The 23,670-nt window shown below is 40.5% G+C and overlaps 1 protein-coding gene across 1 annotated transcript in view; it reads right to left on the reverse strand.

Annotated features, from left to right (window-relative positions):
• LOC111869146 overlaps positions 1-23,670 on the reverse strand; it is a gene marked incomplete at its 5' end in the record, with an annotated part of 85,724 nt that overhangs the window by 57,601 nt on the left and 4,453 nt on the right. The window contains 1 exon segment of the mRNA XM_023860391.2: positions 22,540-22,717. Coding sequence (XP_023716159.1) covers positions 22,540-22,717 — 178 coding nt within the window.

Raw genomic sequence — 23,670 nt, forward strand, 5'->3', positions numbered from 1 at the left:
GACGCAGGCTGAATCTGCCGAGGATTCTCACGGTTTTCCTCAATTTCTCATTAGGGTTCTGCCTTAAATTTGGCCACGACCGTTTTCTTTTGCGGATTTTCCAATTCTATCATGTACAATCATCCTACTATTCGATATAACATACGTAATTGCAGAACATCACTAAATAATCGAATTTCTTGTCTTATCTGTACGAACTGTATTTCCACCAACATCTTTCTACTCATAATCTTCAACTGAAACAGGCAGAATTGCATTTCTTATGTGTCTGAATTTGGCTGGTCGAAATCGGTTGCAAAGTTAATTACGAAAAGAACGAACGTTTGTGTATAAGCAAGCATATGGATGATTTGTTAGTTCATTTATCATCCCTGTTCCAGCTTCGCGTATTAAATGGTGTCGAATAAAAGAATGCGTGTATTAAGAATTGGGAAGCACATAAGAGGCACCTGTCGTGGCTTATTTCAAGATACCATCCTAGCATTTGTTTGAAGGAAGTAAGGAAAACAATTAACAGGCGTTCCCACAGTCATGATATTGTGACATGTCAACGCACTCCCAGGCAACGGCTCGATAAACACACCGCGAAAGACGCACTCAACAACAGAACGAATGTTTACAGCTCGTTGCTAGTCAACAGTCAGAGCGCCCATGGACTGGCGAAATAGCTATCATGTGACTTGTTTTCTATCTGATCTGCGCTACGCGGCAGTGGAACTGTTTTTCTGTGCTGTCCGTGCGGCGCCTATATAACGAAAACCTGTTGTAGCTTAGATTAGTGCAGGGCACTTGAGATATGAGGGCGAGAAGGGAGCGTGTCTTTAGTGAATTGTGAAGATTAGTTGAGTACAGATGAGGACAGAGGAGTACAAAGTGAGTGAAGACAAGAAGACTTCATAGTGATTTGAAGTGATAGTTTCTGTGTTTATATCCTTTGCCAGGAGACGACTAGTGAAGCCAAGCCTGGGAATCTTAGTGAGTGCGCAACGTTGGACTGGAAAGTGTGTAATTCAGCGATAGCGCTGTATTAATTGTAATTAAGAGAGAACTTGTAACTTAAGTGCTAATAAATCCAATCATCCAAACTAGAACCCGTTAATTTCGTCACGCGAACCACCCTACACGTGGCAAAATTTATTCTGCGAGAAGAGAATGCATCCCAGGACCTGTCGAATACGAAGCAAGTAGTGCTAATCACTCAGCTGTATCGTTCAATGGGGCACAGAGAAAAAGGAAAACATACATGTTCAAAATGAATATGAAAACTTTGTAATATTGTATTCTGTGCGTGAATTCACAGAAAAATAAAAAATTACATAATCATACAAACTTTATTTTGCTTAGTCATAGTCTATTCCATTAGATGTTTTATCCTATATTGGTCAGCATCAGGTGAGAATAATATACAAAGATTCATCAAATTGTTAATTTTATATTATATACATATATTAATTATTACAGTATTGTCAGCATAGACTGGTATTTATATAGGTGCAGTTATATTCATATAGGCTGTCAAGCTTCTGTCTCAGGCTCCCAACAGAGTAGGTGTCTCCCTTTCTCACCAGAGGACGGAAACAGATCCCGTTTCCGGAATGTCGTGTTCCTGAATTTTGTAATACCGGATGATGAACAAAGCCCAAAAACCCAGAAATTCTGTGGATCATAATAATGTTACGCATACCGTTTCGTAAGAGTGTATTTGCTTAAAATAGCATTTAAGTACAAATTGCAAAGTTGAACGTCTAAGTATGATTTGCAGTTTTATTTGCATTGGCTGTTTCTGAGACATTTCGTAACATGTCTTTCTAGTCCTACTTGCTAGAAAAGTAAAAAAGGGTAAAGTTGTCCCTGTGCTTAATTAATTAAGAACCACACCATGAAGGCGTGTAGGGGAGTTGGTGTATATATCCACGTGTTCTTGATCTCGGCACTACTTGAATGTGAGTGGTCAGGTTCAAGCTTCGCTCGCTTTACCCCGGGAAAATAGCTCCCTTCTACCCATTGTATAGGAGGCTGTAAGGGCCACAGAGCCGGTCTGGACGCTGTGGAGAACAGAAAAATCCCTTTCTCTGCCGGCAATCGAATCTCTTCCGCCCAGCCTCTAGCCCGGCCACTATACCAAATAAGCTTTCCCGACTGCTCTGGTTACCATGGAACGATACAAAATTTCAAGAAGGCAGTAGATAATAACAGCACTAATCTTATGTTAAAGTATGTTTATCGGTTGCAAAGAAAAAGAATGAACTGCATAATGAGACCATTCGTAATTGAGATATTATTCCAAGGACGAGTATTAGCTTCTATTCAGCTTTAGTAGACAACTTAATAATCTGAAGATCAAATTTATCAGAAGACTGTTCAGAACTCATGCGACTGAAGTCACTCTTGCAGATTCCGTCTTGCGCTAAACCAGCTGCGAGCACTCTAAATGACAGTAAATTCCGCAAATGAGCTTCTTCATGTACTGTGATTTATTACTAGTACTGACTGCATAGCCTCCACTCTTCGCTGCAGCAACATTTCAAATACTTGCCCCATAATTAGTATTTATTTTACGACGCTGTGTAAACTAACCAAACAAGAGACTACATGATAAATAAAAATGATGACTTCGAAGCCTCTTTATTGTTTTTGTCATGTACTTGGCCGTTTTGCGATACGTGTCAATACGCAGCAACGCCGCGGCCTGGTTACAAATCTTAGGTTGAGCGGGAAGGTATCGTAATCTATGTAGGGCTTGAGGTACTTACATGTTATGAAGAGTTTTATCTTCTCGTCGTAGTTTCCGTTGGCAGTCAACCGACTTTTCGGAGGAACAGTTCGGCTTAATCCTCAGGGTCGAAGAGTAAGCCAAGAAAGAAAACAAGATGAAGCGGTCTCTGCTTGCTGCCTGTTTCGTGCTAATTTTTCTGGCTTACTCTTCAACACTGAAGATGGATGGGGAACATGTTCTTAAGAAACGTCAGTTGATTTCCAACGGCGTTATATCCCCAAAAGATAAACTCTTCGGATCGCATTCGTTACTAAGGTATTATATAGCAAGAACATGGAGGAGCTGAGGAAACACACTAATGACTAAAACACACTAATGACTAAACAACAACAATTAAAATGCAGCACGCACCAAGGTAATAAATTCATGCAACATTTTGGTTCGAAAAACTGAAGAAATTACTTTGAGCTAAGCCAGATGAAATAACATGATGGAGCACATTACAAGATGAGGAACTTCATAATTCGTGCCCTTCGTCCAATATTGTTAGTGATTAAATTATGGTGGAAGAGATGGGCGGAATGCGTAGCATGATTGGGAAATTAGATGTAACTGTAACATTATGGTATGGAATGATCAAGACCTTGGAGCAGCTGGGAGGATAACATTGTGACGGTATATGATCATCTGCCAGGCAGCGCTTCGGTAAATATATTCCCGGGGTAACGCAGTCAACAGTAGAACTTCTGTTGCTTAGCAGCCAACGTTTCGGTAAGCACGTTTTCGTGACAACGAATCATTTACATGGATTTGCACGGATACGAGCTACCCTATACAAGGAGCCGTTGAGACTCTGCAAAGATTCATTCGTAAGACAGACGTCATTCAGAAGGAGTTTAATGTGTTAGCTGTGATGATTGACTGCAATTGTAAAGACGTGCAAATAAACACAATCTCAAATCCAGAAACCATTGTTATTAGTCACGCTAACCCCTTATATGTAACAATATTAAAATGTATCTAGAAGAGCCTTGATCTAAAGATGTGGATTGGATTCAACTGGATCAGGAAAGGATCCAGTGTTGGTCTCTTGTGAACCCAGTGATGAACCATGTTTAGCAACAGAAAGTTACCTCTTCAGTAACTACAACTTTATTGAGAAATAATGTGTGTGAACATTCCATGATTGTGTAAGAATTGAGGTTTTCACGGCGGTGACTATGAAGATATGGTACAATGTAAATCTTGTATGAACCGACGTTTCGGAAGAACGTATCGCCTCCATCTTCAGGATAGAAAAGTCTAGGATTGTTTGGTTGAGCTGTATAAGCTATATGTGTTGTGGAGAGGAGAGGAGGATCGTGAAAAAAGCAGGGGATGGAAACAGTCGCTAGAAAGGCTCCATCACAACAACCACTACAGCACGTGAACTGATTCGTGTCAGCAACTGGGGAAACGAACAAAACTTGTGGGTCAAATTGTGCTTGCGCTTTCCAGCCCTGTGTTTCTGTACTCTCCCATCTGAGATCACGGAGAGTGGCGGGTACAATCTGTAGAACATCGTGACCCCTTGAGGGGACAAACAAGGAATGTTGTTTCACTCCAAATCATCGACGATAGAAAAGATTATAGTGGGAATATCATATCCGACTTGCATAGTAACTGCAGAAGTGTAGATTAATCGCCTTACAATTCGTTACAGAGTTCTTCTAGAATAAGGAGTCTGCCAAGTCTGCACTCTACTGTGTTAGCAGCTAATAAATCCTCGGTTCTGATGGAAACCCTATTCCAACTGAAATTTGTACAACAAAAGTGAACGACACACTAAAAATGAACAAGTAAAAAACTCAACATTTAAATATACAAAGACAGCTTAAAGATAAAATCATGCTAATATATATTATACAAAAAGATAGGATGAAATATCCTACCAAGCAAATTAACAACAACAACAACAACAACAACAACAACAACAATTAAAATGCGCCTGAGGGTACTAAGGACAAAGCGTACAGTGCAGTGCTCCCCCCAGATAACAAGTGTTGCCTGATGATGGCCCATATGCGGCCGAAACATGTAGCAAGAACAACGAATGTACATAGTTAATGATATTTTAAAATATTAACGAACACTCTTAGTGAATTAAATATATTTTAGTGTCTTTTGAGAAAGGGCTGAATTTGTTGTATTACAGAAGAAATACTTTACAATTTAAAATGGAATATACCATCTTCAGAACACCTAAGAACTGATTTTTCTTCGGGAATAATGCGACCACAGCGTGACTCTTATCGGTCATGTTCATCTTCTGCAGAAATTAAGCATATATGCGGCTCTACTCCTTGCGCGATTTCGTAACATGGAACTTTGGAATTTAATCTTTAACTGAGGAACTGAAGACATCTGCAGCTCTACTATGCGAAAGTTTCTGGAATAATCCTCAGCATGCCAACAACAAAACTCATTATTCTGAGCGCTACTTTCTGTCACACAAGAACATGCAAAATATACAGTAAGAATCTCCGATCCAATTGCACTGTCATTCAAGGAATTTTGAGAAAAAAAAATAAAATTTGAGGTATGCATTGACCATGCAGGTTGATGGTCAACGGAGTAAAACTTCCCACGGGGAATGCTGTATAACAAAGCTGTTACGGGTCTGTAGTCTTCAGATTACTTAGAATTATTGAAATTAGACAAGTACTTTTTGATGCTGATATTTTACGCAAAGAAAGCAAAAATCTGATTCCCCTAGCCCTTATTTTCATCAAAGGTTAACTTAAGAAAGAGGCGGAGTCTCAAGAAAGGGCAACATTGCATCCACGGAAGTTTTTATCTGCAGATCTCCCTACCGTGACTTTCCCGATATGTTGTTTGTCAGGTAATTCATTAGAATTGTATAATCAGAGCCGTGGTGTCCTCATCTCCCCACGCGAAGTCTTGGATATTAGGCGTACTTTCAAACGGAAGGACACGCGGTAGTGTAGTTGGTTCAGGCACTATGCTACAGGCCGGAAAGTCGCGGGATCGAATCCCGATGAGGTGGATTTTTTCAATTTACCTAATTCTTCCAGCCGCACTATGGCGCTGGGGTCGACTCAGCCTCTTAACAGAAAGGAATACCAGGAATATTCTTGGAGGTAAAGGGCGGCCGGCGCGTAAGGCTGACAACCTGACCGCCATCTGTGAGCCGATTGTCTAGAAAATGTGGGACCCTCAACATCTGACAACCCTATGGGCCCCCACGGCCTGTTACAGGCATACCTTTACTTACTTACTTTACCTTCAAACAGACCCTTACCATCTGTTCACCATTTTCGCCTGTCACCCAACATTATAAGACTCACGCAGTTAGATAGTGAATGTACCCAATTTCGCGACTTGGTAGTTACCATTTTCTTCTCTATTTGGAGGTCCGGGGATCTAAATCGGCCCAGAGACTGCTCACAGTGACATGGTTTTGGCGATTTTCTTCAATCCTCTAAGCAAACGCTGAAATATCTTAAAATGTCATGATCATTTCCTCCTAAATCCCTTCCATTTCATAAAACACTATTATCCTACGAATTTAAGCAATATTCAGGAGAAAACGCGTCGTAAAATAACCGAATAGTGAATCGACACTGTCGTAGAACTCCGTAGTTTTAGTCCGCAAGCGAACTATACCGTCCGAGCGACCGCCGCTTGTCGACGAAGTTTGTGCTAACTTTGGCAGATAAAGAGTGTCAAGTGATCAGCGCAACAGATCCCCACGGCCGTCAATTTCGGTTTTATAGACCGGAACCGCTACTTTTCCATTCAAGTTGCTCTTCGATTATCCTCAAGAGGCTGAGTGAACCCCGTTCCAGACCAGCTACTTCTCAGAAAATCTGGTAGCGCCGGGAATCGAACCCGGACCTCTGGATCTGTAGCCAGGAACTCTGCCCACTAGACCACAGAGGCCGTCAGGACACTGTCGTAGAATAGTATAAAAACAGAATAACTGAAATGTGGTTAGAAATGCAGGAAGAGCCCGTTGTGCAGGGAGAGAGCCGAGGAGGAAAGGACCGACCGGCGGATGTGAACCTGTCTGTCTGTTTCAGATTTATCCGGAGACGGAACTCAGCCACACCAGACGGACGACTATCGCAGCGAGATGTCATCATTACCTGAGGCACAGCACGTCCCAAATAACGAGGGGAACAGGGGTAATAGCCGCGTTATAGTGCAAGATCGCTGAATTGCACTGTCTTTCTCTCGTTTATATCCGTGTAATTGTGAAGATGTAAATTAGACTCAAGATGCTAATATGTAGGTTACATGCCTTTTACTTTAGGAAGAACATAATTTACAACTGTTGAGACACATAGTAGACTTCTTAGGAATGAAGCAAATAGAAAATTTATGACAGCAGAAGCTACATAAAAAGAGTACAGGTCACTGAAACTAGAAGTTTGCGCTAGACTGAGCTTATGAGAAGAATCACAGATAAGCATGGGCCTACATAAAGAGCTTCCAAGGAGCCATCTCTTTTAAAGTTGTCACTTGGAAACAGAGCTGGAAATAGAGGAGAAAATTAGGAAGAATTTTAGGAAGATAGGTTTTGAGGATGGGACTGAATCAAGATCGTTTCCAACGGCTGATTCTAATATCAGCAATGTTGTGACTTTGGGTTCTGCTATCGCTGTGTTAATTTAGTTAATTAATAATAGATCTATATATCTTATACTACATTTATTGCAAACAAAAATATTTCATGCCAGTACATGCATTCTCGTAAAAAGAAGAACACAGACGTAAGAAATGACACTGTAATGTTAAGGTTTTTATTTCTTATAAGTTTTCTCGATTCTTACGTGTTCGTCAAGCTTGTATTTTGTGAGCTTGGGTAATTATTCACAAAATAAAAAATTCCAGGATATTTACATGAGTAATATATCGTTGAAATATATTTAATAGGAGTAAGCAACGTATTTGAACCATCAACTGTCCGTTATATTAATAACAATATACAATACGTCAGTCCTCTCAGATCACCTCAATGCTAGTGAAACTGGACAAAGAAAGTCGCGGGAAAATCCGAAAGGAAAAAGGCATAGATGAAATTCATAGGACGGATCCTAAAATGCAATATAGTAAAACCACAAAATGAACCAGGAGACATTTTGGGGTTAAATAAAGCAGAATAAGTATTGAAGAACATTTTGCGCTATAAATAAAAGTGGACTGTAGTCTTAACTGAATACAGAAGGAGATATTATATTTGAGCATCCTGTTGCACTCTACACGATAAACGATACAAACTCCGTCCCAAGTGCAAACAATATATATTATATGTCTTTGATCTTGTTCTCTTCCACACTACATGTTTCGGCCTCTAGCGGCCATCATCAGGTGTATACTCTTACGTTCCTGCCACACTGAACCCAGTCTAAAATTTAACATTTAAAAAACACATTGTTACTTTCTTCGTTATTATCAACGTAGATTATTTTGCACACGTCAATTTTGATTTTCCTGTAGTAACATTATAAAATCTTTAGTTATAATTTTAAAATCCTTTAAAATTTTCTCTAAATTTTAAATTTAAAATTTAAAATTGTTAGGGTTACTCACCCTATGTCTAAAGTGCTGCAGCGGCTAGTTCTTCTTTCCACACTGTACAGGTGTTATTCTGTGTAGTCTTCCTGTGTGCGTGCCGCTGCTTGTCTTTACTTGTCTTTAAAGGATTTTAAAATTATAACTAAAGATTATAGTGCTATTACAGAAAACCCAAAATTGACGTGTGCAAAATAATCTACATACCAGACAGATATCAACGAGGTAGATGTTGATAATAACGAAGAAAGTAACAATGTGTTTTTTAAATGTTAAATTTTAGACTGGGTTCAGTGTGGCAGCAACGTAAGAGTATACACCTAATGATGGCCGTTAGAGGCCGAAATATTATTGTGGAAGAGAGCAAGATCAAAGACATGTATATATTGTTTGCACTTGGGACGGAGTTTGTATCGTTTAACAGAAGGAGATATTCGCCAAATTAACGACAAAATGCTGTACTACAGGAATAAGAAAAGCAAGGATGGGCGTTGAAGAAACTATTGACATCGGAGGCAGGGGTGGGTCAATGAACGACAGAAGTCCTTGACAGTTTGATGACGACAATCAAGGCTGTAATCGAGCCAGGGTGGTACAGGCGGCTCCCCGGTGGGTTTTTGAATGCCTGTGCGTCGCCCTTGCACTTAAGTCATGAAGGCGTATGGGGAAGTGGATGCATATCAATGGATTCACGTTTTCCTGACCTCGGCACTAGCTGGAGGTAAGTGGTCAGCTACACGTCCCGGCCGCTTTCTCCGCGGCGAAAGAGCTCCTGGTACTCTATGAATAGGCTTGGTGAACCCAGAACTGGTCTGGTCGAAGCGAAGAGAAGAAAAATCTTGCCTCTACCGGGACTCGAACTCCGACCCCCGGCCGTTAAGCCCATAGACAGTCGCGATACCAACAGCGCTGTCCCGGCTCTTTCAAAGGCCATGAATATATCACTGCTGACTACATTTCTGAGCTCTCCGTTTGAAGCTGAAACTTCAGCCCCTTGTAAGCAAGTGCGCTTCCTGGACTGCGTTGTTCATTTCTGTGCATAAATGTTTAGAACTATCGGAAAGTAACAATAACACTCACATCGTTCCTCTCGGAACTGCGTGTCATACCGCCCGGAAGTTTTCAGTTTTAGGATTACACTTTAGATGACAGTGTCTGTTAAGAAAAACTGAATTAGTCAGATAGAACGAACAGGGCACGAAAACAGGCAGTTCGTATTGTCCGTAACATTAGAAAAATATATGAAATTCCACGTAAGCTTTATGCGAAGTAAGGGACGTATGCTTATTTCACCTTTATGGGTAAGCGTATGAACTATGCTACGAAGGCGTGAAGGTGTTGAAGTGAAAACTGCACACGTCTTTAACCTCCACATTAGATTAATGTGAGTGAAGTTTCAACTGCAACCACTTTGCTGCTATGGGAATAACCTGTCTGGATGTTGTCGCGAAGAGAACAATCCTGTCCCTGCCAGAAATTAACACCCGGTCGACCAGACAGTCCCTTTCCGTTGTCTGTAGTCCGCAAGCGAACTATACCGATCGAGCGACCGCCGCTTGTTGGCGAAGTTGGTGCCAACTTTTGCGGATAGAGGGTGCCACGTGGTCAGCTCAACGGATCCCAACGGCCTTTAATGTCGGTTTTCCAGACCGGAGCCGCTATTTCCTTGAAATAACTCCTCAATTATCATTACGAGACTGAGTGGACCCCGTTCCAGACACACTACTTCTCAGAAAACCTGGTAGGCAGTGATGGGAATCGAACCCGGGACTTTTGGATCTGAAGGAAGGAACTCTGACCACTAGATCACAGAGGCGGTCTACCCAGTCCCTTTACTGACCGGAAATAGGCCTACCAGTAGTACTTTGGTCGAAATTTACGTGGTTAAACCGACAATGTTTATTGTTTTTTACCGTTTCCGTAATACCTATAGACACGGCCATACAATTTAACTGAGAATTTTTGTGCTGTTGGTTGCGGAGTGTTAATTAGGAGGACTCACGGTCCAGTAGACTCGCTTGCCATGCCTCCTCGCCATTGCGATGTCTCACGGATCGCAGATTCCCATTAACTGACCCGTTATCTTTCAACGCTTTCATCCAATTGGAAATTAAGTTCCTATAGGGCGCAGGTGAATTCTTGCATCTGTGATGGAGTTACATCTGTTAGCTGTAACATACTATGACGAATTTTTTCTTCCATTCCTAGTATTTATTTTTTGTTACATAAAATAGCCTTTATTAATTGTATTCTCATACGTCACAATTTCTGTCTGTGATGTGAATGCACTTTGTTACAAGAGAGAAGGGTCAGATTATTAACACTTTGTTCATATTTGGAAATCCACACGTAACCATACTTTAAAGTCACGCCATAGCTCAAGCGGTTAGTCGCTGGCTTCACACCGCGGCGGCCCGGGTTGGATCCAGGGTCTGATCAAGTGGAATTTGTATTGGACAAAGTGGCGCTGGGACAGGTTTTCTCCGAGTACTTCGGTTTCTCCTGCCAATCTTAATTCCACCAAATTCTCCATCATCAAAATTGCCCGGGGCAGGCTACAATAGGCCAATCAGTGGCCGCCGTGCCGAGTGGACCCAGTAGGACTCAACCCCCACTAAGCGAATTTTTAAATTTAACTATACTTTAAAGTGAATTCAGTAAAGCCTTTGTGCTTTCCTTGTGCATCGTAGACGCATATAGCCATATGTGTCACCTCCAAAATTACTGTACGGGTTTTAATGAAATTTGGTGTTGGGTCTCTATTCTTCTTCTTTTTCTTAACCAGCTCCTGTGATATAATTTTACGTATCCTATTTTATTGCTCACTTTTAACTTACTAAGAACATCAGGATTCTACGACGGTCCAAACTTGTAAAGCATACTAGCGGCCTCAGGAATCTCATTTGTGCAGCTTTCAATTTTTGGGCACCTCTCTTCTTTATAATCCAATTTTTACTGCCTTAGCACAAAGTTGCTTTAAAGTAATGTTATATATTACTAATTTTGTTTTTTCTGTCATATGTTTTTATAAGTTTTCTTTAATTATTTCATTCATTTTATTGGGGCACGCGGTAACGTAGTTGGTTGAGGCACTATGCTACAAGCCGGAAGATTGCGGGTTCAAATCCCGTTGAGGTCATTGGATTTTTTCAATTAACCTAATCCTTACAGCCGCACTATGGCCCTGGGGTCGACTAAGCCTCTAACAGAAACGAATACCAGAAATATTCTTGGGAGTAAGGTGCGGCCGGAGCGTAGGGCTGACAACCTTGCCGCCTTCTATGAGNAACCTGTCCTAGTGCCAGTAATTCCACATGAACTGACCTGGGATTGAACCTTGATCGCCGCTGCGAGTTTCCAAGATTTATGTAACAATTAAGTGATATCCTACTGAATTCTCAGTGGGTATTTATTTTGTACAGGATAACAGTCGCATAAAATCTTGGCATGCTATTTTATCTGAAGGCTACTGCTGTAGTAAATCTACAGACAATAAACAAACCTAATAATTTAATTCTTTTGTACATTGACAAATACAGGGACTACAACAGCTTGTTAATTCATCTAATTCATTCGGATATTTAAAGGTTTGCGTAGATTATAATGAAGCGCAGAATACTGGGGTAATTTTGATAATGAGTTGGGCATAATTTAGAAGGAAACGGTCGTTATCTGTTTGAAATTTTTGTGCCAGGCTACAGGAATGAGGTACACAATGAAAGGGTTTGTGGGATGTCGTATGAATGAAGAGACAACCACTAGTTGAACTGTCCTATAGGATTTATTGCAGCTGCACAGTACACTCAGACAGATAATAACAATAGTGAACTGTACAATCTAGAACTGTAACTAGAACTGTAGAACGGTAGAACTCTAGCTGTCACTGTAACTCAATGTATCTTCTTATATAACTTAGAGTCGGACATATAGAAAACNTAATTTCTAGTTTGATCCTTTTTATATCCCCCCCCCCAACAGAATCCTCTTGGTTTAGTTTTGAAAGTAAATGCTTTCCTGTCGTGTTTCTTAATGATCTGTTATAGTTCGTTCACTTTCGTTTGTAACACGTCATCGGATTTTGATATTATCTGTACACAATATTGTGTTAATTCTTTTTTTACAGAGGCCAACCGATGCCATTTCTAGCGTGTTGTTTCCATTCTTTTATGTCTTTATTAATTATTATATTTCTGTTCCTGTTAACTGAAATTACTTCCACTTGTTTGCAACTCATTTCAATCATTATCAATTTCCTGGTCTGAATTTCATCATGCAAAAAATACTTGCGACTGATATAAAATAAAGAGCCCATCAAGATCTACAACTTCCATTTGCATCTCTTTAATGTGTTCATTAATCAATGAAATACGAACAAGTATATTTTTTTAGAGTCTGCACTGCAGTGTGATTAGCTTTCCAAACAACAGAAATGCATTTAAGATAACGTCAAGGCCAATGAGCTGTACAAAATATCAGAGAACGAATCTGAAAGCTCCCGTTTCTCCATGATTGCATTCACGCTAATTTCTTGCTTGAGAACTGCTGATTTCATGATAACATAATTGTCCGTGTAACTACATCACGTGGAGGTACTGAAGAAACTCACGAGTCAAGATACTGGCCCTCCCATGGGTGGGAGGGAGCATAAAACGTGACATATTTCATATAAAACAGCCTCCCCCTCTCCAAAGATCAGATGCCAATATGCAGCGGGAGTCAACGCCCCCTCGCATGAGTGCGCGCATCAGTGGAACAAGCAGCGAGTCAGCTCTGTTAGTTCAGTTTCTGAGAGCTCGGCTTCATTTCCATCCATCCTTACGCAATTCTTTCTTAAGGTACCTACTCACTTAAAAACCAAGGAGCTAAACTGGTTAATTGGAAGAAGATCCAACCTATCCATACAAAACAAAGTCCTGCTTTATAAGACAATAATCAAACCAATCTGGGCTTACGGAATTGAGCTCTGGGGTTGTGCCAGCAAATCAAATATATCAATAATCCAGAGAAGCCAGTCAAAAATACTTCGAATTATAACAAATGCACCCTGGTATGTAAACAACCAAACGTTACGTACAGGTCTAAATATACCATACATCAAAGACGTCATCAGAGAAAAAAGTACCACACACCACAACAAACTAGCAAATCACCCAAACAACATATTACAGCCGCTCGTTGAACCGAAGTACAATCGAAGACTCCGAAGATACTGGCCAGCTGACCTAAAAGAAAACTAAGAGGAACCTCCCACTGGGGAAGGAACTCATCGCGTCATTAAAGAGCATCACAGCTCTTACGCCAGCAAACTAGCTTATAGAACTATAGATTCTGATTGCTTAATAAAGAAATAATAATAAAAAAAAGGTACCTACTCCACCGATCCTGTCTAATCCACCTAGTCAATACAATATAATTACCCATCCATTCATCCATGTACTACTACTACTACTACTACTACTACTACTACTACTACTACTACTACTACTACTACTACTACTACTACTACTACTACTACTACTACTACTACTACTACTACTACTACTACTACTACGTCTGCAGTACTGATCGTTCCTGGAACGACACAAGCATCTAATGACCAAAGACCCGAACAGGTTTCAGGGTCATTAGTTACAAAAACAACCACTAGGAGAGTCAGAAAACGGAAAAATTATAATGAAACATACTCTGTAACGTAATCGAGAGGTAACAAATGGTAAGGATTGTGAGGAAGATACCAAATTGTGTAATGTACACATTCTATTGTAACTAAGACAAAGAATCTACCTCTCTATATATCTATGTATCGACTTATCTGTCTCTGCCCACCTATCCACCTATCTTGGAACCCAGAGGTACCCAACCCGATAGTTGTTGCTGTGTTCAGTGGTTCGAGAGCGACTGGATGGTTCGAGAAACGGGAGCGCGGATGAAGCAGCCACAATCTTAATTGCTGGCGTGAGTTATAAGAACTTCCTGGAGCAGTCAGTAGTCGTGCAGCTGAGATGATGATTTCCTCTCTGTTGTACCACTTTATTATTATCCGCAGAACTTATAATATCTTCATGAATTCTAATCACAACATATTTAAAATAAAGGTCATCTTCAATTTGTTTTGCATAGGTCTAGATATTTTATTGAACTGCTTAAAAACTGCTACGCGTCATTGTAAATGGCTAGATTCTTCAGTGGGCTGCATTACAGAAGTTATTATGCACGTGTACTATCATGAAATCTTCTCAAATTTAAAAGTAAAATCCAACAAAATGTTCTGAACAAATTTGTTACTAAAAGTAGAACATTATTTTTCAAAGAATAAAATTGGTAATACTGGGGTTACTATAATAACCTTCAGATGGTCTGGGGCACGCGGCAGCGTAGTTGGTTGAGGCACTATGCTACAAGCTGGAAGGTCGCGGGTTCAAATCCCGATGAGGTCATTGGCTTTTTTCAATTGACCTAATCCTTCCAGCCACACTATGACCTTGAAGTGGCCGCGGCATAGCTCAAGCGGTTAGTCGCTGGCTTCCCACCGCGGCGGCCAGGGTTCGATCCCGAGTCTGGTCAAGTGGGATTTGTGGTGGACAAAGTGCCTCTGGGGCGGGTATTCTCAGAGTACTTCCGTTTCCCCTGCTAATCTTCATTCAACCAAAATTCTCAATCATCATAATCACCCGGGTCCGGTACAATAGGCCAATCAGTAGCCGCCGTGCCGAGTGGAATCAGCTGGACTCCACCTCGTAATAAGCGAAAAAATGGTCGACTCAGCCTCTAACAGAAATGAATACCAGGAATTAATTAAATAATTTTCCTGGGGAGTAGAGCGCGGACGGCGCGTAGGATTGACAACCTTACCGCCATCTTTGAGCCGATTGTCTAGATAATATGGGGACCCTCAACGACTCACAACCCTATGGGCCTTCATGGCTTTTTTTTTTTTCCTTGGCACTACAGCCCCAGTGGGCCTAGGCCTACCTCCATGAACTTCTCCGTTCACTTCGGTTTTTCTAGATCTTACACATTCGGTAGGACTCCTTGGGCGGGTGATCAGCTCGTCGCAAGGCCTCTACCTGTACACAAACACAGAAAAACGCACATACACAAACTAAACATCCATGCCCTGAGAGGGATTCGAACCCACGATCCCGGTTTCCAAGCGAGCGAAGACAGGCCTTCGTAGCTTTACTTTTACTTTTTTACTTTACCTACAGATGGTCTATGGTCAATGTTGCTGTGACTGAATTAAGAAGAGTACGTGATTTCTGTAGGCTGTAATAAATATGACATGAATAGAAAAAGAAAACTGGTTATTACTGTACGACTTGAATTCCCTCTTGTGTATCCCCCACCNCGGAGATCATGACAGCCTGCCTCGCAACCTCCTGAATTGTGGCAATCCATGTGAGATTTGAGATTCTGGCAGCAGAAAATATTAAGATGCACACACTTCCTGTCTCCCCTCATGTACAAAAGTTAATATCCTTATCAACATTGGAAGTCGGTGTGTCTCTTGGCCCATCTGCCTGCTTCAACGCCGATCTCCTAAATGGATGTCAATAAAATTTGACACTGAGTGTCTTATGTTAGAAATGACATGGCGCATATAACTCTTTGTCCATATCAGCCCAACATTGGCCTAACATCAAGTCTGCAGGTAGCTCATTGTGGACTTCTTCGATTTTCTCGAGCACAGTTCATTGTGCACAGCCCTTGAATAATTTAAATTATTACTGACATCATTCAAATCATCAGCTTTTTAAAAATATTTTCCTTGTGGGAATATTTAACGTAGTGTAAGCAAAACAATTTGGCTGTATCCATCTGTCATGTGGATGTTCGACAATGCGTTTTAAACCGCAATAAATTAATATGTAACGTCATTTGATACGCAAAATCTCAAGAACGTATGCCGAAAAATACAGTACCTATGTACCGCAGGCCTAGAAGTTCCCATTCTTCTTTGTCTTAATTCTCGAGAACGTATATTGAAAATATGGGAAATCTGCAAAGCAGGCCTACAACTTCCCATTCTTCTTTATCTCGATTTCCCTAACAATACCAAACGAATAGAACGTGTATTTTATTAAAACAATATGAAGAAAATTGGAGGCAAAGTAGACCTAAACGAATTTCGATACCCGCAAGCGGAATCTGTACTGACTTCTTGTTTTTAATGCTAGTGGGGAGGGACTAAGTGCCTTGCACTGCGGCTACTTCTGGCCTATTGTACCAGCCCCAGATAGGTGAGGGTGATTGTGGAGCAATTGGTGGAATGAAGAATGGCAGGGGAAACCGAAGTACTTGGAGAAAATCTGCCCCAACGCCACTTTCTCCACCACAAATCCCACTTGACCAGACCCGGGATCGAACCCGGGCCGCCGCGGTGGGAAGCCAGCGAATAACCGCTTGAGCTATGGCGCGACCTTACTAGCATTTTAGTTTATGAGAAAGTGTATGCTTTGTCTCACTGCTCGACCTACACAGGAAATGACGTCGTGTGGGGGAACCAGTAGAGTGAGCCCCCTTCCGCCAGGCGAGTATCAGGTTAACCACTTCACAGTTCGGAAACAAAGGAATGTGAAAGAAACAAATTGATAGCCCCCAAACGGCCAAGTCCGTAATGATAATGACACGCAACCAGCACCTATTTCCTGGAATACCGCGAATAAAAGTCACGAGGTACAGCAATGTTTTACTGAGTTCCCAGGATATACTTTCTCTGTAGATGAAAACAAATGTGTTCACACGATGCGATCTAGTTCTGGCCGTGCTACACCTGTATTCCGGACGTACACTCTGCATATCTGGGCCAGGCGTCGGGCTATCCTGAGAGAATTTTTGTAGTTTCTTCGGTTTCTTCAAACAGGCCACGATCCGTTATATCTAAATCCGTAATATACCTATAGATCATTTATTACTACCTCCCCTGCCTCTTTGGAGATTATGAAAACTCTGAAGTTGACACAATGTCGTCAAGAAGACAGTCAACTGCAGTTACCAGCGATCAACAATCCAAAGAAATATGTTTAAGGTTTCATCAAGTTTTGTACCAGTGTTCATGTCGGTTTTCGGTATACCCTGAACAAACTCACTACAAGCATCTAATAACAATAATAATCTAATAATCTGACAAGCCTAGTGGCTCCACATTTGGAATTGTCGCATCCGATTTTTTTTTTTAAAAATAAAGGTGGTCACCTTAAAATGTTTATTCAAATCCAATATTCTAATTTGTTGCCCTTATAAGTGAGTTAATTGACTCCTTTACCGTATTCTAATGGTTATAGGATGCTTCTCCGCGCGATTAACAGTCCTCCTTACAGAGACCTTTCTTATTTTTCATCTGTCCCTCGAGGAAATACTCAAACAGTGTCTTGATATAGGCCACGAACTCTTCCTTCCATATTATTACCGACAAAATATTTTTAGTCTCTCTGCCCTTTCTCATCAACGCTTGACAAACATAGCAGTGGACATAGCATCATTAAGTAAATCAACAAATAATTCAGCTGTGGAAAGTACACAGGTTAAAAAGCAGTCCAATAACTCGTGGTGACAAACCTCAAAGCGTTATGCTGCTGAAACAGCCATCACACGCTCCGGTGAACCCCAGTGTCTACCGACTAGAAAAAAATGGCATTACAATTATGGTCTTCTTGAACGAGACTCAATATATTCTGGTAAATATTTACCAACATATTGCAGGTAGACATCCCTGAAGATGGAGACAGCGGGTTCCTCAGAAAAGTTGGTATCTATCTACAAAACTTAAAATTTCAATTAAAAGAGGTTATCAGCATAGTGATGGCTCGTCTATATCGCAATCGAAAAGTACGCAGTAGAATCACTGTGGGAAATCGGCTATCCTAGAGTTTTCTGTGATTCGTTTCATTATTAGTACGCAAATGCCAGGACAGCATTCCACATCACTCTAGAGTCATCGTTGGCACGCCTCAAAAGACATGAACTCTAGGGAACAAATTTTCATTCCCTTTATAAATATAAATTTTGCCTTAAAATTTTAAATATCCACCTAATTCTAAGACATTGTACAAGAATTTCGCACCACATAATACTTTATGGCGAAGCGACTTTAACGCTACGGCTAATCCCCATGTCGAAAAAATATCTCTTGCAGGTAGTTTCTTACTGTTTATACATAGGCCTATATCCGCCTGTCTGCTTCTGTTCTTCTCGCTCTGCGACTCAGCAACTGTGAATGTTATCGGATAAGTTGAGATAAAAAAGACGTTCGCTTTAGATAAAAGAAAATGAAAATTTGTTAATTTTTCTGTTAAAAGCATAGGTTCAAGTCCAAATATCTTTCTCTTTCGTTCCCCTTAATAAAAGCACTAAGACCCTGGAGATAAAAAGTACTGCTAAGGCCCAATAACAAATAAACATTTAGCTACATAGAGAAAACTAAATATATGTTACTGTCTCGTCACCAAAATGCAGGGCAAAATCATGACATAAAGATAAGAAACAGATGTTTTCAAAATGTGGATCAGTTCAGATAACTGGGAACAACGATAACAGATCTAAACCTGATTCAGGAGGAAATTAAGAGGGGATCGAACTCGGGTAATGCTTGCTACCATTCAGTCCAGAACCTTTTGTCTTCTCGCCTGTTGTCCAAAAACATAAAAATTAGAATACACAAAACTATAATTTTGCCTGTGGTTCTGTATGGGTGTGAAACTTGGTCTCTGACATTAAGGGAGGAACATAAACTGAGGGTGTCTGAGAACAGGGTGTTGAGAATATTTGGACCAAAGAGGGATGAAGTGACAGGAGGCTGAAGAAAACTGCATAATGAGGAGCTTCATAACTTGTACCCTTCTCCAAGTATAATTAGAATGATCAAGTCTAGGAGGATGAGGTGGGCAGGTCATGTAGCACGAATGGGGGAGACGAGGAATGCGTATAGGATATTGGTGGGAAAGCCAGAAGGAAAGAGACCACAGAGAAGACCAAAGCGTAGGTGGGTGGACAATATTAGAATGGATCTTAGAGAGATAGGATGGGATGGTATGGATTGGATAGATCTGGCTCAGGATATGGACCAGTGTAGGGCACTTGTGAACACGGTGATGAACCTTCGGGTTCCATAGAATGCTGGGAAATTCTTGAGTAGCTGTAGAATTGGCCGCTCCTCCAGAAGGGCTCAGCTCCATGAGTAAGTAAGTAAGAATAGCGCATGTATTGCTTTCTAAGTAGGCAGGAAGAGAAATTGGTGCTCCAGAACCGTTTCGCCTGGCACGAATCACCGATTCACAGGCAGGAATAAAACCCTGATATAAATTGCTATCTTATTCATCCCAGGATCATTTCCTGGCTGTGGTGCCATTGGCAGCAGTCAAGTGTTATAACGAATTAGTGATGGTTCGGCCGAAAACATGTGTGTTCTGAAGATCACAGAAGCAACATGTGTGTGTGAGTTCAAGAACCTGGAGATGATAAGTGTACGTAACCAACACGAAGAAAAAAGAATATTTCTCATATTACATTGCAAACAAGCCGTTTGAAATGTCTGGACAGTTCTTTCGTCAAGGTCTGAAGGACACATTCCAAAGAGTTTTAGAAAGAATAAACACCATGTATCATTCTAAGAATGGAACCAAGTTTATACAGCGCCGCACTTATTTAGGAACAACAAAAGCTACTGCATGCTTGCAGCTAATTAAATTACAAAACCCAACTGTTCTTAATATCATATTTCAGCATCCTGTTGCACTATATATGAAGTATAATACTGTTCTGATTCTTATCCGTCCTGTGCAATTAAAATACACGAGTCTTCGATGTGTCTTCTTCTACTTTATTTCACAACATGTGTCGGCCTCACTGGCCATCATCAGGTGAGCAATATGTGTTTAAGGAGTCTGCTCTGCTTTCCGTTTGATGAATTAGACGCTTCTAGATGTTTCATTCAGGTTATGTTACATTATTCCTTTGTGTCTAACCACGTGTTTAGCAATGAACGGTATTCAGAAATGCACCAGCCCATTGAATTCATGGTGCAGTCATTCTTGAAAAGTTGGCAAATTCGCAGCTGGGGGAGTTTAGAGTTCATAAATCCAGAAGTTTCATTTGCAGTGCCAACGAAACCCCAAACACTGGACCTTATCTTCAGTACAACCCTCTTCATTCTTTCACATTCTATTAGTCTAAGGCTTCCTTCAATATTATCCTCCCTTCTATGTCATGGTCTTCAAAGCGGTCACTTTCCTTAGGAATTTTGACTAAAATATTGTTCACATTTGTTATCTACCCCATGCGTAAAAAAAAAGTAACTAAAGCTATCCCTGTTACAGGCCATGAAGACCCATACGGTTGTGAGACGGTGAGGGTCCCACATCATCTAGAGTCTAGATTCTAGACAATCGGCTCAAAAATGGCGGTAAGTTTGTCAGCCTTACGCGCCGGCCGTGCTTTACTCCCCAGAAAAATTTAATTAATTCCTGGTACTCATTTCTGTTGGAGGTTGAGTCAACCCCAGGGCCATATTGCGGCTGGAAGGATTCGGTCAATTGAAAAAAAATCCAATAAAGTCATCGGGATTTGAACCCGCGACCTTCCGTACTTACCAAAAAAGATGGATGAAGCGGTGACGCTTCAGGTACAGGTGGAAAAGAGTTTGAATCTTGACTGGGATACTGACTACCCTGACTGACGTTTTTGTGGTTTTCATCAGTCCCTTCTGGCACTTGCAGGGATAGTACCTAAAATGAGGTCATCACTGCTTCCTTCCACGTATTTTCTATTTACTATGACAATTCGATGGTATGAAATGTAAATACTGATAGTACAGTTCAATAAATAATTAATAAATAAATAATCGAATGCACAGTGAAATCCCTGATAATCTCATCCTCCTTAATTTAATCGTCCCTACAACAGTGGGTGAACAGAACTGATGAAGCTCTTCCCGATATAATTATTTTCGTTCGCCTCTTTCTTAAGTCAGAATGTTCTCAGTGTTTGTATTCCGTCATTCCCAAGTCTGTTTTCTCCATTCAGAGTGCAACAATTGTGAAAGTTTTTAGTAAATACGTTATATTTGGTGTACATATTATAACCTATAAATTAGCAAATTGAACAGTATATTACTTTCTTCCTGATTCTCCCTTCATTTAAATACTGAGCAAATAAGAACTTACATTTAACTAATACATATTTGTATGTGTCTCAGTTATTTCGGTGCTATTTGCCACCTTCAAAGTTTGCAGTTTCATGTCCAGTGCGTCCAATATTTTTAAAACAAGAAACGATGCAAATGTGGAACTATGAAAGAAAATTAGTGCTTCAATATAACTGGTATGGGTAATTTTACACTAAAATATATAACAGCTAGACAATGGGTACTTATAACACATCCGTGTTCTGCAAATGCATAAAACAGCATAAAATGACTGGCCTATGAATAAAATTATTTTCTTCCTTACACAAAAAGTAAAAAAAAAGGCATTGTTGTTTAAAGTGCGATCCAAATGCAAATCTAGTGTTGTTGCTACATAAATCTTCTCAGTTTCTTGTCGTTGCTTCAATCGTTTTAGTTATTGTTATACTTTTATAGTTCTCGTCTGTTACGCTATTTGCTGTTGTGATTGAATTATTATATAATACATTATACTACTCTCCAGCATACTGAATGTGGCCAGAGTATACTGACATACAACAGGTATTTCTAGAAGTAACATATGTACAGTAACTCTGCATGAAATAGTTGTAACTAAAATATTAGTGGCATTATCATATTGGGATTACGATATTTGTAAATGTACTGATATGGAGGACGTGTCTAGCTTCACTATATTTTGGAGTTGAATGTAGCTGTAAAGACTGCTGCAACTATGTAGATTGCCTGGGATGGTTCCAGTGGGAGACAGAACTATGGGAACTACTTATATGTAGGTTGTTTAGCTGCTGTTATTACTGTTGTCGTTAATAACATTTATAGTGTTTCTGTGTAGTGGTCTGGGAATTATTTAACTCTTTTGAAAAGGGTACCATCGACAATGCTTCATTTGCAGGTGCATTGAACTAAGTGATTTGAATGCGAGAACAGGACAACAGTGCTCCAGCACAAAGCACGTCGCCGTCTACAGTAAAGTGCATAAACTTACCTGTTATTCTAAACCTCTTAGAATCCAGTTTTTCTCAACACCAACGAATTAAAAATCGGAAGTCTATGTGAAGCGATCACCGCGGCATCACGCATGATTCACCACTGATGAATGCTTTACCTTGCACTGTCCTGGTGCTGCTTCCAGGAGGCTGGGCCACTGAAGATGACGAGAGACCTCTAGGGGGAAGTGGCGGAGCTGGACTGGTGGCTGTGAACCCCAAGGGCGTCTCGTTACCCGAACTTGTTTGCTGCGAAGACAAGACATTGGAGCGTCCGGCAGAGTCATGCAGGTTCTTCTGAAGCAACAACAATAATATGAAACAGAAATGCGTTCTTACATCTATTCAGTATGTCATGATACTGTCTAAATTTATGAAACCCACAGTTTCATAACTGCAAATAAAAATCTGTCCTTGGGCTTCATCTTAAACCACTCGGTTCTCTACACAGTTTTCTGTAAATCCATTTTCTTGCATGGCAAAGACTATAAGTCTGCCAGGTAAGGTTAAGTCGTCCCTGTGATTAACCAATTAAGCACNGTTGTTATTAGTAACTGGCCTCTGTGCTGTTAAGTTTGCACGTAAATAAATACGAATTGAATTGAACTGAACTGAATTGAATTATTCTAGGAGACAAAAACTTCACGCTTTATTTCTTATTAACGTTTTTCAAGAACAAAGTTGACTGTTCTATTATGGACCTTCTTGCTCTCCGTGTACCCACTAAGCAAACCAGAGACTTTTCTTCCTTTGGAATGAGCAATGTGTCAAGACAGCCCTTCAACATGGTGCGTCACGGCTGCAAACAACATCTGATAATCTCTGGACGTTTTCAATAACACTACATCTCCCTTGGAGATGCATTTTCCTTCGCTTATCCCTACTCAATTACGTCATTGCCGTGTTACCTGTATCATTTTATTGCTTAGTATTAAATTTTAGTCTGTTTTAGTTCTAGGCTTAATCTAGCTTTTGTTATGTACACTTTCAGTGCTCGCCTGTTACAGTTTACTCGCTCCGGACAAGCACTTAAAGGAATTTAATTATTATTATTATTACTATTATAATCTCTTGTCACAGGTTTATTTCCTGGTATTCCTTTTCTTGAACCAGTGATGCACCTCACCACTCAGGCTTCAAGCTTCGCACTGTAGCACTTTCCGTAGTATGTGTGATGTTCCCAGGATAGCTGTTTTTTGCAGTGAATCTATGGAGTGCTTACCAGGAATTAGTTCCAAATATTTTCTCAA

Source organism: Cryptotermes secundus, unplaced genomic scaffold (assembly GCF_002891405.2).
Source record: "Cryptotermes secundus unplaced genomic scaffold, Csec_1.0 scaffold404, whole genome shotgun sequence".
NCBI classification, from domain to species: Eukaryota; Metazoa; Arthropoda; class Insecta; order Blattodea; family Kalotermitidae; genus Cryptotermes; species Cryptotermes secundus.